This window comes from Acanthochromis polyacanthus, chromosome 23, assembly GCF_021347895.1.
Source record: "Acanthochromis polyacanthus isolate Apoly-LR-REF ecotype Palm Island chromosome 23, KAUST_Apoly_ChrSc, whole genome shotgun sequence".
Lineage (NCBI taxonomy): Eukaryota > Metazoa > Chordata > Actinopteri > Pomacentridae > Acanthochromis > Acanthochromis polyacanthus.
In genome coordinates, this window is record NC_067135.1 from 15,320,389 (window position 1) to 15,334,745 (window position 14,357).

General features: G+C 37.4%; 1 protein-coding gene and 1 long non-coding RNA gene across 2 annotated transcripts; one reads left to right on the forward strand and one right to left on the reverse strand.

Moving 5' to 3' along the window:
- Positions 1 to 1,471: 1,471 nt before the first annotated feature.
- Positions 1,472 to 4,275, reverse strand: si:ch211-212k18.15 (probable E3 ubiquitin-protein ligase RNF144A-A). The gene is made up of 4 exons (XM_051944227.1): positions 3,859 to 4,275; positions 3,647 to 3,747; positions 2,386 to 2,538; positions 1,472 to 2,299 (listed from the first exon to the last, which is right to left on the reverse strand). Exons 1-4 carry the CDS (start codon positions 4,040 to 4,042, stop codon positions 1,838 to 1,840), a joined length of 900 nt encoding a protein of 299 aa, XP_051800187.1. The 5' UTR covers positions 4,043 to 4,275; the 3' UTR covers positions 1,472 to 1,837.
- Positions 4,276 to 10,096: 5,821 nt separating this feature from the next.
- LOC127532414 (uncharacterized) lies at positions 10,097 to 12,689 on the forward strand. The gene is made up of 4 exons (XR_007939860.1): positions 10,097 to 10,433; positions 10,544 to 10,581; positions 11,700 to 11,731; positions 11,816 to 12,689. It is a non-coding gene; the product is annotated as an uncharacterized LOC127532414 (long non-coding RNA).
- The last annotated feature ends 1,668 nt before the right edge of the window (positions 12,690 to 14,357 follow it).

The window sequence follows — 14,357 nt, forward strand, 5'->3', positions numbered from 1 at the left end:
GGACCGTCTGCAAATTGCAAAACCACTGCAACAGCGAAAAGAGACACAATACAAATCAGTCCGTCCAGGAATTCGCGATGTTGCGATAGCGCGAATTCACGCAAAATCAACCAATCTCTGTGAATTTTGTGCAGCCTTCCAGTTTTGTCCAATCACCGCAATTTTGGCCTGCCTCCCGTGAGTTCCACCAATCATAGCAGCTCCCAGTACAAACGTAATGCAGGTACGGCACCGAATTCACTTCCTTGTTTATGGTTTGAAGATGCAGACGTGCAATATCTCTCATTTACCAACAAAAATTACTGTTGAAGACTGTGATAAACAATTAATTCACTGATGTTCTTCACCAAAGCGGAGCTAAACTGTTTTACACCCGTGCAATATTGTGGTGGAATACAAAAAAAGAAAAAAAATCGATTGATACACACTTTAAAAAAAAAAACGAAACATAGAACGGCAGAAACAACAGACCAGACAAATCACCATGATGGAAACTGTTGCATCCAGATCCATTGGAGCACTGAAAGAATGAGGTAAATTAGATTAATTATTCCACCTAAGAACATGGTGGAGTTATGTGACGATCAGTGTGTATGAATCCTTCCTCTTTTACCAACATCACTCAAAAACGGACTCGGAGATTTAAATGAAGTTTTCAGGGTCAGTCAGAAATGACACAAGGACCGAGTGATTAGACTTCGACAGTGATACGGCTTAAAGTTTGCTTCCATGGATTTGCTACAGTAACCATGGCAACAGGTGAACGCTACCTCAGCGGCCTGCTGACGATCACATGATTGTGATCCTACAACAGATCCACCACTGTGGATGTGTTGGAAATGACACAAGGAACAACTGATTAAATTGTGGGGGTGTCTCTGAGTCCCATCAATTCCCGTCGCCCGCTACATATTTAGGTCACGCGATTCGGTATGTACACATGCAGAACACACATGTTAAACCAGAATCTGGCTGCTGCTAATGTCCCACTGTGATGTGCCAGCTTGTGGAAATGGGTTGGAACATTAAATAACTAATTTCAGAATAAATATTGTCAGTTAGTGTTGAAACATGTTCTACAGCCATGGCCATAAGTTTGGACACAAGTACCATGACGCTTGTGAATCTTAGAAAATACCACAAAATTGTCACTTACAATACAGTATACAACTCCTGAGAACTATATTAAGTTTCATATTTTAAAAAAAAAACATCAAAAGAGTTTGGTGTCATTTTGTTATTCTTACCAAATTCGGTTGTGAAAGTACTGCATTTTTTTGTTATTTTCTTCTAATATTATGTTTTGGGAACAAAGTTGTTCCAGTTGTTGGAATTTATTGATAATATTATATCCCTTGTTGATTTGTTGACTAATTAAACTGGTGCTGTCAAAAAATATTAGTTATGTTCTGTAATAGACATCAAAACAGACATAGTAAGTCATGCTGTGTCCAAACATATGGCCATGGCTGTACAAGCTGGAAAAAATGCAGCTTTTTAGCAATTGTCACTGTCTCTCTCAGTTTCATTACAACAAATAGGCTTAAAACATTGCAACTTTTATCGCAATTTTTTTAGAAAAGCTGCTGCGAATTCAGGCATTTTCGGCTGCAACAATCATGAAAAATGCCTGCGAAATCCTGGAGGGACTGACATATATTCAATTACTTCATTCTTATGCACTGTAGTGTCACTGGAATGCACCACTGCAGCCATTAACTGACTCCTACTGGTTAAACTACAACTTTTGGTTTGATCTAAAAACATTTTTTCATAATTTTAAGAAACTTTTATTTCATTCATTTTCTGGAGAGTAAAGCGGTTTTGTAGTAATCATCTAAATTACACCCTTCTGCCACACAGGTATAAATGTCTGTCTCGGGGCCACACCACTGGAGCAAGGCTCATAGTGTTCACTCGTCTCCAAACAGTCGTTTGTGAGCTGGAGACAAGCAAAACAGAACTCCTCTTTGCAACGAGTGCAGAAGATGTTTTTGCAGCCGCTTCTGTCGTGCTCCACTATGAAGCCACAGGTGGGACAAGCACGGATCGAGGGACAGCCAGTGATCCCTGCAACATCGCTGAAGGTGATAACCGGACAGTTTCTCAGGATTTCTAGGGACTTATTGACGCAGCCGTAATTCTCACAGCGGTCTGAACGTGGGGAAGTGCCTCGCCATTCCCTCAGACACTGCCAACAGAACATGAAAATCCCATTTTTGTCAGCAGAGCACACTGTGCATTTAACACACAGATTAGAGGGGTCGTTTCTCATCACAGAAGACTTGCAGCCGGGGCACTGTTGATGGAGAAAAGGGCATTTGTAAGAAAAAATACATTAGAAATGAGATATGATAGTGGAGACTCTGTAATTGAAACACTTACTGATTTGACATCCAATAAATCCTTTGCACTGCTGAACATTTTGTTTTCAAAGTACTTGATTTCCTCTTCGGTTAGAAGAGCCATTTTACAGACCTCCTCAAAGGGCCATTCAATATCACAGCCAGTTTGGCCACACACAAATGTAGACTCACCCTTGGACAATTAAAAAAACCAACAATCAGAAATACAAGTGAAAAAAAACAGTCAATTTAACCCTCATCAGTACACCTGGGGTCCATGCAGATCCCTGGGGGTATATATCACCCCTCATAAACCACATCACATAAACCAAAGCTTCTTTGATTCCAACCAGGTTTGTGGTGTATATAGAAAAGTCAGTCTCTATGGGGACCGTAGCCACACTGTGCATCTTTTAATTATGTACGTTTGTGTTATGCTGCTCTTGTGAAGACTGCTTCAGCTGCATTGTGTTTCATTTGAATTCAGGAGTTCTTACACTAATATAGTACGCAATACACGTTTGTAATCATCAATAATAATTCATTGTTTCTTTCATACACGTTCCAGCTGGACCCCAAGTGTATGGATGAAGTAGGTTTTGTCACGTGTACTGATGAGGGTTAAACAACACAAATATACTACTGATTTAACCGAACTCCTCTGAGAATACTTCCTATTTGGGAGTATTTTGTCAAACAAACAAAGACAGTTGCCAGTCTAGTAAACGGAAGCGATTTGAGGGTTAGAGGTTGTTTCTACTCACAATAATGTTACTGCTGCAAATATCTTGATGTAAAAGGAAAATCTCAGTAGCAAAAAGATGTTAGATTTATGTATACAGATCAGATTGTATAGGAAAATAATATCCAGCTCCGGGTTCAGCTGTGTAACAAATGATTTAAATATAGCTCATCAACTGTGACTCAAACTGTGTGGCTGTTGTTGTGCTGTGTGTAAATGCGCACAACTCTCGAACTTTAAAGACGCTTTTATTGATCCTGCTGCTGTCTATTCTTCCTCTGCCAGCAGATGTAAGAGCACTAAAGTTCGGAAGGGAAAAGATTTGATCATTTTACACCAGTTATAATCTTGTGCGCACACGATTATGACTAAGATAAACTCTTACTCCTACAAGACAGGTGTCTTTCCTGTGCGCACAAGTTATATCATCTTTTGGAACTTAAGGGGTTATGCGCAGAGGCTTTCACTTGGCTTAATTGGCAATTTATGTGGTAATTATTGTATTTCAAAAGCTAATTTACTTGTATTTGGTGAGCATATAAAACAGTATCTATCCTACCTGGTCCACCAACAAGCGACACCAGTTGGTGAGAGACATCGGAGTGACTGCGTGGCCACAAGACATCAGTGCTCTCAGGGACTTGAACTCGTTGTATTCAACTGTGAGTGACACATTAAAGAAGCGTTACCATTACGCACCGCTGGTTCTCAGCGCGTCAGTGGCTCAATACAGCGCAGCTTGTTTAAACCAAAACTTATCGTCTTCCTTACAATCCAAAACATCCTCTTCATCGACAAATATAAGTGAGGAGTCTGCTGGGTCATAACACTTCTCCTCTTCCTCCTCCTCCTCCTCCTCGGGTGGAAAAGTGCTGCTAAGATATGGAGAGTCAGTTGTCACCGTCTTCTTGCTCTTTTTGGAGATCCGCTTGCGTTTGGACAGTTTGGAGCCCATCTTTTCTCAGCCTTGCGATCACCTCAAACAAAACCAGGAGAGATGGCAGAGCGTTGATTACTCACACGTCCTCCAATTAGTTACGTGGCATTGCGTGGGGTCAGGTGACGCTAACCAGTTTTTTTTGAAATCCCCTGTCATCAGCAGCTGATAAATGCAGTCTCGTTTTGGTTTGGATTTTTGTTCGTAAACACACCTGTGGAGCTTCTTCATCAGATCCGCTGATCGGCACAATGGCAGTCCAGCTGAAAGTCAACGGCCCCAGAGGAGAAGAAAAGATCATCGATCTGTGTGACGACGAGGAGCAGATGAAACGCATCACTGTGCTGCATCTGAAAAAGAAAATTGTGCATGAACTTCAGATAAGTACGTACAACGATGTTTTTCTCAGGGATCCGGGGTTGATCTGATTATTTACTTTTATAAAGCTCGGCATTGTCCTAAAATACTTGATTTCTGCTTATAGTTCATGACATCCGGATGGTGTTCAGAACGCAGACTCTGGAGGAGTCATCGCTGCTGTCGGTTTATCAGATCAAACACATGTCCACCATCCACACACTGCTGATGCTGCCAGGAGGCCATTTATGAGGACAAGACCTCCAGACCTGCACCCCCACCATCCCACCGACCAGAAGATCAATCCCAAACCTAGTGACAAAAAATACAGTTTTCCAGAATTATTCACATTTTTTTAGCTGTAATTTTACATGAGTCTGTGTGTATTTTGTGGTTTCTGGATGTTTACATGTGGAACAACTAAGGAATTACCTATAATATGTTAGAAATACTATAATTGTATTGGTAAGTAGGTGGACATAATGATAAATTACATATAGAATGATAAAACACTGAACATGTTCATTCAATGTTTTTGTCTGTGATTATACAAGATCTCTCTTATTAAACACATCTATGTAAAATTCACCAGTGGTTCTTTTTATGTTCATTGTCAGTCTTTTATAGAAACAGGGAAAACATTTATTAAAAAAAAAGAAAAATATGACTGATTTTATTTCTTGACAAAGTATTTCATTCACTCATGTTGTTAGGGATGTGTTTGAAATCAGCCACCAAGAGTGCAGGATGTTGATAATGGGAGAGCATTTAGTCTGCTTTTAAAGTTACTATTCAGAACGCTACCTTGCTGTTTTTATATCCCTAAAACACACCATCCATGCCTTAAAAAAAGAACCTAAAATGTGGTTTCATTTAGTCAAGAACTAACAGTGCCATGCTACAAAACAGACAACAGGAAGTAAAGATCCAAAAAAAACACTTATGGGAAGAGAAGTAATTATTGCTTGTTCAGTCCGAATGATTCAGCTGTTGGCTGGCTGACAGGGGGACTTTTATAATTTTACATTTGCAGTATCGTGATACAGGACAAATTCAGTTGCTAAAAAAAGACATGTACTTGTGAAACTTCCTTGGCGATAACAAGAACAAAGATTCCACGACAGAGATAATTTTTTCAACTGCGTTTATGTTTTCAGCCATTATTCATGATATATATATGCTGTTGCTACAATTTACTGTTTGTTCCTCTATGATTGTTTTATGTGAATTTGTGAAATGATTGTTAGATGATGCAGTTTAAGGTGCAGCATTTCCTTCACTTTGATTGGACAGATTGGTGACATGAGCTGTTCTGTCAGCCAGTCACACCCTGAATCAGATCAAACCTGATCTGCAGGACGTTCTCCTCTAAACGTTACTGATTTCACGTTGTGACCACAGCCATGTGTAAGTACTGACTGAAATCTTTCTCTCATGTTGGTGTGCATTGTGTAGAACTATTGTTATTTGAAGACACTTTGTCTGGAAAGCTAGATGGATACATGTTTTCTTTCATTTCTGCAGTAGATGTAAACTCTCTTTCACCATCTGGAAATAAGACCACGGTGGTCATTGGTTTGATATTTAGAAGCAGGTGTGCTCTGAATTGATTTGTGCGTTTTTTGTGAGCTTTATCATGATTTTAGGCATCACTATTTGGATTTTTTTTTGTGTGTGTATTTCAAACATGCAAAAAAAAAATCTGGAAAATTTCAGTTTTTTTACAGTGTACAAAAAAATTTACTTAGAAATTAACTTTGACATTGTTGCATAAACACCGTGTGATTTTTGTGTCAGAAACATAGACCAGGATTTGTAAACATTAGATAATAGATGAGGAGACCTTTCCATGAATGACACTGGTTAAAACTTCTCTTTTCAGTCAACTAAGATTAAAGACATTTTTATTTGGAATATTTTGATGTTTTTGTGCCTTTTTTTCTTCACATGTCCAAAATGAAAACTTTCATTCATTCATTCACTCATTTATCCTCAGTGGGAGATTTAAAAAGAAGGATGATCAGCTCCAGAAAACGCGTCTTGGAGGAGGTGGAAACAGCAGACAAGAAGAAGCAAAGAGGTAGGAAATGTACATATATATTTTGTAAAGATAACTATTACGCCTAATTTAGCATAATAGATGACAGGCAGGCACACTGACTGGTTCTATATGCTTTTTGTTTGCATCTGATTTACAGTTTATTCCACCTGAAGCTGCCGGCCTAGAAAATGGTTCATAACTGGGCAGATATTGAGCAAAAAAATAACGTTTATATAAGACATAAGATTATTTTACCATGTACAACTTGTCAGTTCTATTCATTATATTTTTTTTGAAAGATCTGAAATATTGATGGCTGAAGTTGCTGGATTTTTAAAAAAATGTAATTATTTTGAAAAAAAAACTTAATTGAGATCTTGTAATGATGTTGTGATTTTCATGTTTTTTAGTTGCTGAGCAGCAGAGGCGTCATTATGGACTAGTTAATCAGGGAGCCACATGTTATCTCAACAGCATCCTGCAAGTTCTCTTCATGACCCCTGAGATCCATGACAGGTATGAAATTACTTTCATCTCACATCTGATGGTCGTATGAAGAGAAAGACAGTTATTTGAATGCAAATCACAACTAAAAACAGGATTTTTTTTTTTTTTTTTTTTTTAAGCAATGTGCTCCTATAACTTTATCTGACTGATGTGTTTGGACTTCAGAAAAGAGAGAAAAAGGGATAAAAAATATTATTATTATTGCATTTAAATCCTATTTACAAAAATAAATATTTTTTATGTGGACATTATGTAGAAATTTGGGCTGTTAATTTTAGTATTTTTTAGGTAATTTTATGAAATATTATTTGTAATTTAACAAAACAATGGAAATCTTTAAAACAAGTAAAACATGATATATTATTTTTCTGTCCTTAATATGTAGAATTTCTGGGCCTGGGATGTTTTTTTTCAAATAACAGATATCTGAGTTGAATGCAGTGAAAATAATGTAACTTTCATTTTATAAAAATATAGATTTTTGGTGCATATATTATTTTGGCCTGTTTTTTTTTTCATTTATAAAAAGTATTATAAGGTTATCGGGCGAATGTGTACTTTTTTCTGTGATTTTTCTAGTTATTCGTAATTTAGGAAAATCTGATGAATCAAATAACAAATAACACTTAATCATTTTTTTTTAAAAATGTGATGATAGCAATAATATAATACTATACTGATCGGCAGTCAATTTGATCTTTTCCTGAAGGTTGGATCCAAAATCTCTGATCACTGATCAAGAGCTGAGAAAGATCTTTGAAAAAATGCAGGAAACAACATGTGGGACAGAAAACATCACAGCGAGTTTGGAGATTGAGGATGGTATGTTGGCCAGAAAGCACACACACAAAATATGAAAGTAAAAATTCACATAGTAGCTCCAGATTCATTGAAAAGCTGAATTTAAATGTGAGTATTGTTTTTAGTTTATGAACAACAGGATGCTGCTAAATGCTTGGAGCTGATTTTAGAGAAGGTCAGCCCATGGGTCTGTGAGGTGAGCATCTGTTCAGTCTGTGGTCACATTAAGAAACCAGCAGGAATCTGAATGTTGGGTTCTAAATGATATCTGTGTGTTCAGGTTTTCCAGGGACAGCTGGCTCACACGACAAAATGCTTCCAAGGCCACAGCATCAACGAAGAGACCAATCCATTCTGGACTCTTCCACTGTCGCTCAAAGATATGCTCGATGGAAACTACAGTGTGGTAAGCAGCAGACAATAATATTGTTTGTTGACCCGTCCATCAAGCCCAACCTCCATCGGAGTCAGCATCCTAATTATTATGGTGTATCCAACATGAACATACAGCTTAAATATGAAACTAAAATCGTTTTACATAAGAGTTTACTCAACAGTAAAATGCATTAACTCAGAAACTTTAAAGTTTTTAGTATTAGGAACAGACTGACCTTAAGTTGTAGTTGATGTTGGTGAGTTTAGCTGTAAAATCACAGAAATTTGTGTCAGTATTTACAGCAGCCATCATGTTAGCAGCCATGTCTTTGGACCTCCACATCCTTACAGATAATTATGCATTTACTAAAACACGACACACAAACAAAATTTGATTTAATTTTCAAATATACAGCACATAGTAAACAAGAATAGTACTCAGAGAACATAGTACTCTGGTAAGGCTGTTCATTCTCCCATATGGCATTGTCAGAAATGCAGCACTTTTTTGTAGAAATACAGCATTTTCTTTATTAGTGATTGATGACCAGAAAACACAACAACATGCACTGTGGTCATTTAATATAGATGTACCCACAAACAAAATGACTTTGTGTTGAACACAGGCATGTGTTATACATGTGTACGTTATGGACAGATACCAAATCGCGTGACCAAAACCCCCTGTCAAAAGTTTTAGGACACTTTCTCATTCAAATAAAGTAGAACCTGTCCTACAACTTTTGACAGGGGGTGTATCTACCAAATTTGGTACACATATGCAGCACATCAGGCTGAACAAAAAAGTCAGTGACAGCCACATTCCAAACCCAACAGGAAGTGAGCTATTTTGCGTTAAATGTCAGATTTTGCCCATTTTCATTTTTTTCTAGAGCGAACTCCTCCTAGGGGGAAACTCCAATTCACCTCAAATTCGGCCAGTACATACAGGAGGCCTTAATGATCCAAAGTTATTAAAAAATTTTTCCAAAGTCAAAGGCCGTGTCCGTGGCGGCCTCTGGAATTTTGATCCTTCGCCATGAAATTTCAAATGCTGTGTAAATGCCCTGAACATGCTCCAATCTGCCTGAAACTTTACATGTATGATCGGAGTCCTGCCCTGATCACATCCATATGATGAAATGCACCCCCTGTCAAAAGCTGTAGGACAGGTTCTACTTTATTTGAATGAGAAAGTGTCCTAAAACTTTTGACAGGGGGTGTAAATGTGTTACAGGCGGCAGGAATTGATGGGACTTGGAAGCACTCCCACAATTTAATCAATTGTTCCTAGTATCATGTGGAAAATGTGGAGAGGTGGATTTGTAGTAGATCACAATCATGTGATTGTCATCAGGCAGCTGTGTAGAGTTCACTTGTTGTCATAGTTACAGTGATGCTGTGCTGCTATCTCGCAATGATTCAGAAATCTTTAATAAATCCATGGATCCAGACTATAAGCTGCATCACTGCCAAAATCTAATCACTTGGTCCTTGTGTCATTTCTGATCTTCCTTGAAAATTTCATCCAAATCTGTTAATCTGTTTTTGAATAATGTTGTGCACAGATAGACAGACAGACAGACAAACGTACGCCCATAATCACATAACTCCGCCACATTCCTTGGCGAAGTAATAACTGTCTTTTAAACACATCTCACTATTAATTTTCCAAATAATCTAGTTAAGATGGTGTTTAGACATTCTGAACTTGATGTACTCTGGATTGTCTGTGAAATGAAAGTTTTTCATTCGTAATTCGTTGCAACGTCTGTGTTTTTACAGGAAAGAGGCTTTGAAAAGATCTTCCAGACAAAATTCTACAAGGAAGGCAACATGGTGTACTGCAAGCAATGCAGAAAGAAAACAGAGGCAGCCAGTGTGAGTTTTCAAACATTAGCCTGACCACGTTAAAACATTATGTTTGTTCACTGCACTGTCGGTTGATCAAATCTGCAGCAATTAATCTTTTTTTGGTAATACAGGGATGTGAGATGGTGGAAGCTCCTCACATTTTGGTTCTGCTCCTTAAGAGATTTGTCTTTGACTACAACACCATGTCAGATGTGAAGTCAGACTGCAGTGTGGACGTACCACGGGAAATAAAAACACAGGCAAGAAGTAGTAGCTTTTAAAGGTGTACCGTGGATGTCTGCGCTGAAAAACTTTTCATATATCTGCCTCTGTATGTTGTTGTAGAGCAAGAAGTACAAACTGTATGGGATTGTGAATCACATGGGCAGTCTGAGAGGAGGACATTACACAGCCACAGTCCAGTCCAGAGAAGACAAAACCTGGTATGACTGCGATGACACTCACGTCCAAAAGGTGAAAAAGATCCGTTTTATATTGATTAGTAGGACTCCTATTTAAAACATGCACAGTTTAAATATCAAGCAGACATTGCTGATAATGTTGGTGTTTTTGTTGAATGACAGGCTGAAGAACAACCATTTGCAAAAGCCAGGATCTACAAGTAAGTTTGATTTTCTCTTATTTATGAAGTTGGACTTTACTATAAAGTACATTTGGTAGCTGTTCGGAAGTTTTATAAGTTCCATTTTTCTTTTTTTCTGTTTTTTGGAGCATTTAATCCTTCTAAAAACTCATCTCTGTGAATATTTTAAAGTTTTTTTGTCAACCAATATAAACTCCCCCTAGCTTATTGTGGCAGACATGTGACTCTACAGCTCTATAAAATGCAGATTTATGGATCTATTCACTTTTCCCACATTCACTGCAGCTCAGCACACCAGCTCTCCTCTGCTCAAACACTGCAAAGGCTAAATCTGTTTATTTGAGAAGATTTTGGGTACAGAATAGTTTCAGAAATGCTCAGGCATGGCACTGACGGCTTGTTTTGCTCATGATGAGCATTTTAGTACAAATACACAAAGATCATACGATCCAAAAGCTCCAAAATGGAGGTGTCAAACATGCGGCCCACGACCCAAAAGTGACCCGTCATAGGGTCCAATCCGGCCCACAGGATGACTTTGTAAAGTGTAAAAATTGTAGTGAAGACATTAACTGCAAATTGTAAATTTTTAAGAGTATAAATTTAAAATAATTTCAAAACAATGACAATCTGTTTTGATCATGAAGTAAAATACAATATTGCTCATTGTCATTTTGTCATGATGTGTCTCATTTTTGTAATATTTTGTCTTGTTTTTGCTTTTTTTGTGTGTTTTTTGTCTGACCTTTGTCGTTTGTCTCATGTTGTCTCATGTTGTTGTTTTTTTCGTGTTGTGTATTTTTCTCACTTCTGTTGTTAGTCTATTTTTTGGCATTTTGTTTCTCGCTTTTGTCATTTTTCTCTTGTGTCATTTGTGTAATTTTTTGTCTCATTTTTGTTGTTTGTCCATTTTTTGTTCCTTTGTAACTTTTTTGTCTAATATTTTTGTCTCTTTTTTGTTTTGTTCCATGCCATTTGTCTCATTTTTGTCATATTTTGTCTTCTTCCTGTCCGACTCTTGTCATTTTGATCATAAAGTATTATATTATATTATTCAGATTTTTAATTTTACAATGTTTTTACTGTGAGTTGTCAAATTTTAAGCAAATAATAACTTAAAAACCTTTTTTGAACAGTTCCAGCACTGCATACCTGCTCATGTACAGAGGTAAGATCACAAAAATACACCAGAATAAATCTTCTAGTAATGTATGTAACATCAATAAATAATCATGCAACTTTCCCGTCAAAGCCTCTGTGAGCAGAGACAAGGTGAAAGAAGATCAGGAAGAGTCCCACAAGAGTTCAGCTAACATCAAGAAGAGCCCTCTTCTGATTCTGCTCATCATTTTAGGTTGTGCACTAATTATAATAGTTATTGTTGTGCTGGCAACTCTGAACAGAAATTGAGAGAGGAAGGATACTTACTGTGCATGGATTCAGAAACAACAGCCTGAATTATAATCAGTAATCTTCTATGAGGATGACCAAGAAAATGTTTGTATGTGTGTATGGAGCTATGTTTTGTAGACAGCAGTGATTAATGTTATGAATGCACGTTATTTTTTGTTTGTTTTGTGTTAACAGAAAAGGGGAAAATCGTTTGAATAATCAAGGGACAAAATCAGTTGTACGTTTGTGTGATTATGAAGAACTAACGTCGACTAAATCTGATTTTAAAGAGATGTAGTTTCAAATGCAAAAAGATTTACTGCACAAGTGTTTTGCATTCACTGAACAGATGCTGCCTCAAAGTAAAAAGAGGCCTTGAAAATGTACTTTCAGCACTATATTCTTTTTCAGAGTGATAACAGTTTTAGTTTTTGTGAAAGAGTTCTTGAATGATGTGTATATTTCATTTTTTGTATTCATCTTGGGTGAGGTTTTGTTAAAAATAATAACAAAAATACAGTAAGTGTCATGTATTCCTCTGCACAAATCTGGAATTGGCAATATTTGACTCAGAATCTGATTCCATAGTTTTCTACATAAGATAAAGTACACTGAGCTATCGACACTTTCTGAAGTCTTTCTTTGTCTGAAGAAACATATTTTTGCTACTTTTTTTAAATTTGAGAAATCCCAAATAGAAGAACATTAAAAACATCTTAAAACATAATTATGAGAAGGATGAGTGGTCTGTTTTATCACGTACTGTAGAACGTGGGTTCAGAAATGCAAATAAAAAATGTTTAAATCTCATATCTAAGTAATCTGGAATATAACTATTTATCAGCTTGATAATTACGTCATTTTTAATTATTGTCTTCTGTGTTTAAATCAGATGAAAATGATGTGATGTAACAAAGAAAACTACAAGGACACTTGCATGATTGTAATGAAAGCATCACAAAACTTTAACTTCATCAGACATTTGTTTAATTTATTTGATCTTAATGAGTGTTTCTGGTGTTAACAACACAGACACTTCAGCTTTTTCTGGGTGAAATGGAGATGTAAATCAAATTTTATATTCTGTTTTTTTAAACAAAAGATTCCCTCCTCACATTGAGTTTAAATTAAGTTTTACCAGATAGATTTTGATCTACAGAAAGAGCAAATTAAAGTAAAACAGGTTCCATTTTGTATGCATAAAACACTGGAAGTATTTCAGTGGACAGTAATGGAGATTCAGAGGTAAATACCAAACATCCTTATGTGCAATTTAGAGTTCAGCCACAGAGAGGCAGAGAAACCACAAATAAGAATCTACTTTGTAGAGCTGGGTTACATGCCACAAAAATTTAAATGTCTCCTACTACATTGAGACCTTTCAAAATAAATGCATTGTCTTTTGTTGTGTTTTTAAATATTTCTGTTAAATATCTCTTGCAGAATTAAGAAAAGACACCAGATTGCCTTCATTAGAAGTCTGTATCGGAGCTACACCACTTGGGCAGATTCTCTATGGTGAACTGGCCTTGGAACATTGTCACTTTAGTTTCAGGCAAACAAAGCAGAACTCCTTATGACTTCGAGGACATATAACATTTTTGCAGTTTTGTCGACTATGTTCTATTGTCATGCCACATGTAGGACAGAATCGGACAGGACAGCTGGTGACGCCCACCACCTCCGGCAGGTTGATGGATAGACACCAAGTTATTTCTGCAGCTTGAAAGACGGCTACTTTTGATTAACCTTGCCAGCAAGTTGATTTCTCGCGATATTTGTGAGTTCACAAATCTCTCAAGAAACCATCTTGCTCCGCTCCCGCATTCACTGTTCGTACAGAGCCAAGTTGGCACGGGCCAATCACGCAGCAGTATTCGTGTGTGGGGCAGGATATCCGGGTGTGAAGACGACATCAAGCGCCAGTACAAACAAACATGGCAACGGAGGACAACGATCATGTAGATGCTGCTATTAAGTCAGTTTTAGCTGAATCTCCTATCGCTTCTTTGAAGGAAGAACAACAAGAGGCGCTTTGCGCATTTCTGGATGGTAAAGATGTTTGTGCTTTTTTACCTAAGGGTTTTGGTAAGAGTTTAATCTACCAATTGGCTCCGCTCGTTGTGAAGATCCCGCGATTGGCTAAAAACAAACCTGTCAGAGGCGGGACATACTGTTGCATTGTCCAATCCGTGCCTCTTTCCTCCGAACAGATTTACATGGAGCGGTCCCAGATTGATATTGTGGAGTACTATCAAGTACTACACAATTATTAATCTGGCTATTGCCAGGTTAACTTTTGATAGAACTTGCCTTGCACATGTAGGCAAGAACTAAATCACACCACTAGGTGGTGCTGTTGTATTGCAGGTTGTTTGTCTGAGCCAAGGATTTCTAGCGTT

What these genes read in the sequence shown, in the direction of transcription:
- si:ch211-212k18.15 (XM_051944227.1), bottom strand. Translation starts at nt 4,042, where the DNA reads ATGGGCTCCAAACTGTCCAAACGCAAGCGGATCTCCAAAAAGAGCAAG. An exon ending in GTCGCTTGTTGGTGGACCAG is followed by an intron (nt 2,539 to 3,646) that starts GTAGGATAGATA and finishes TAATTGTCCAAG; the next exon opens with GGTGAGTCTACATTTGTGTG. An exon ending in ATTTATTGGATGTCAAATCA is followed by an intron (nt 2,300 to 2,385) that starts GTAAGTGTTTCA and finishes CTCCATCAACAG; the next exon opens with TGCCCCGGCTGCAAGTCTTC.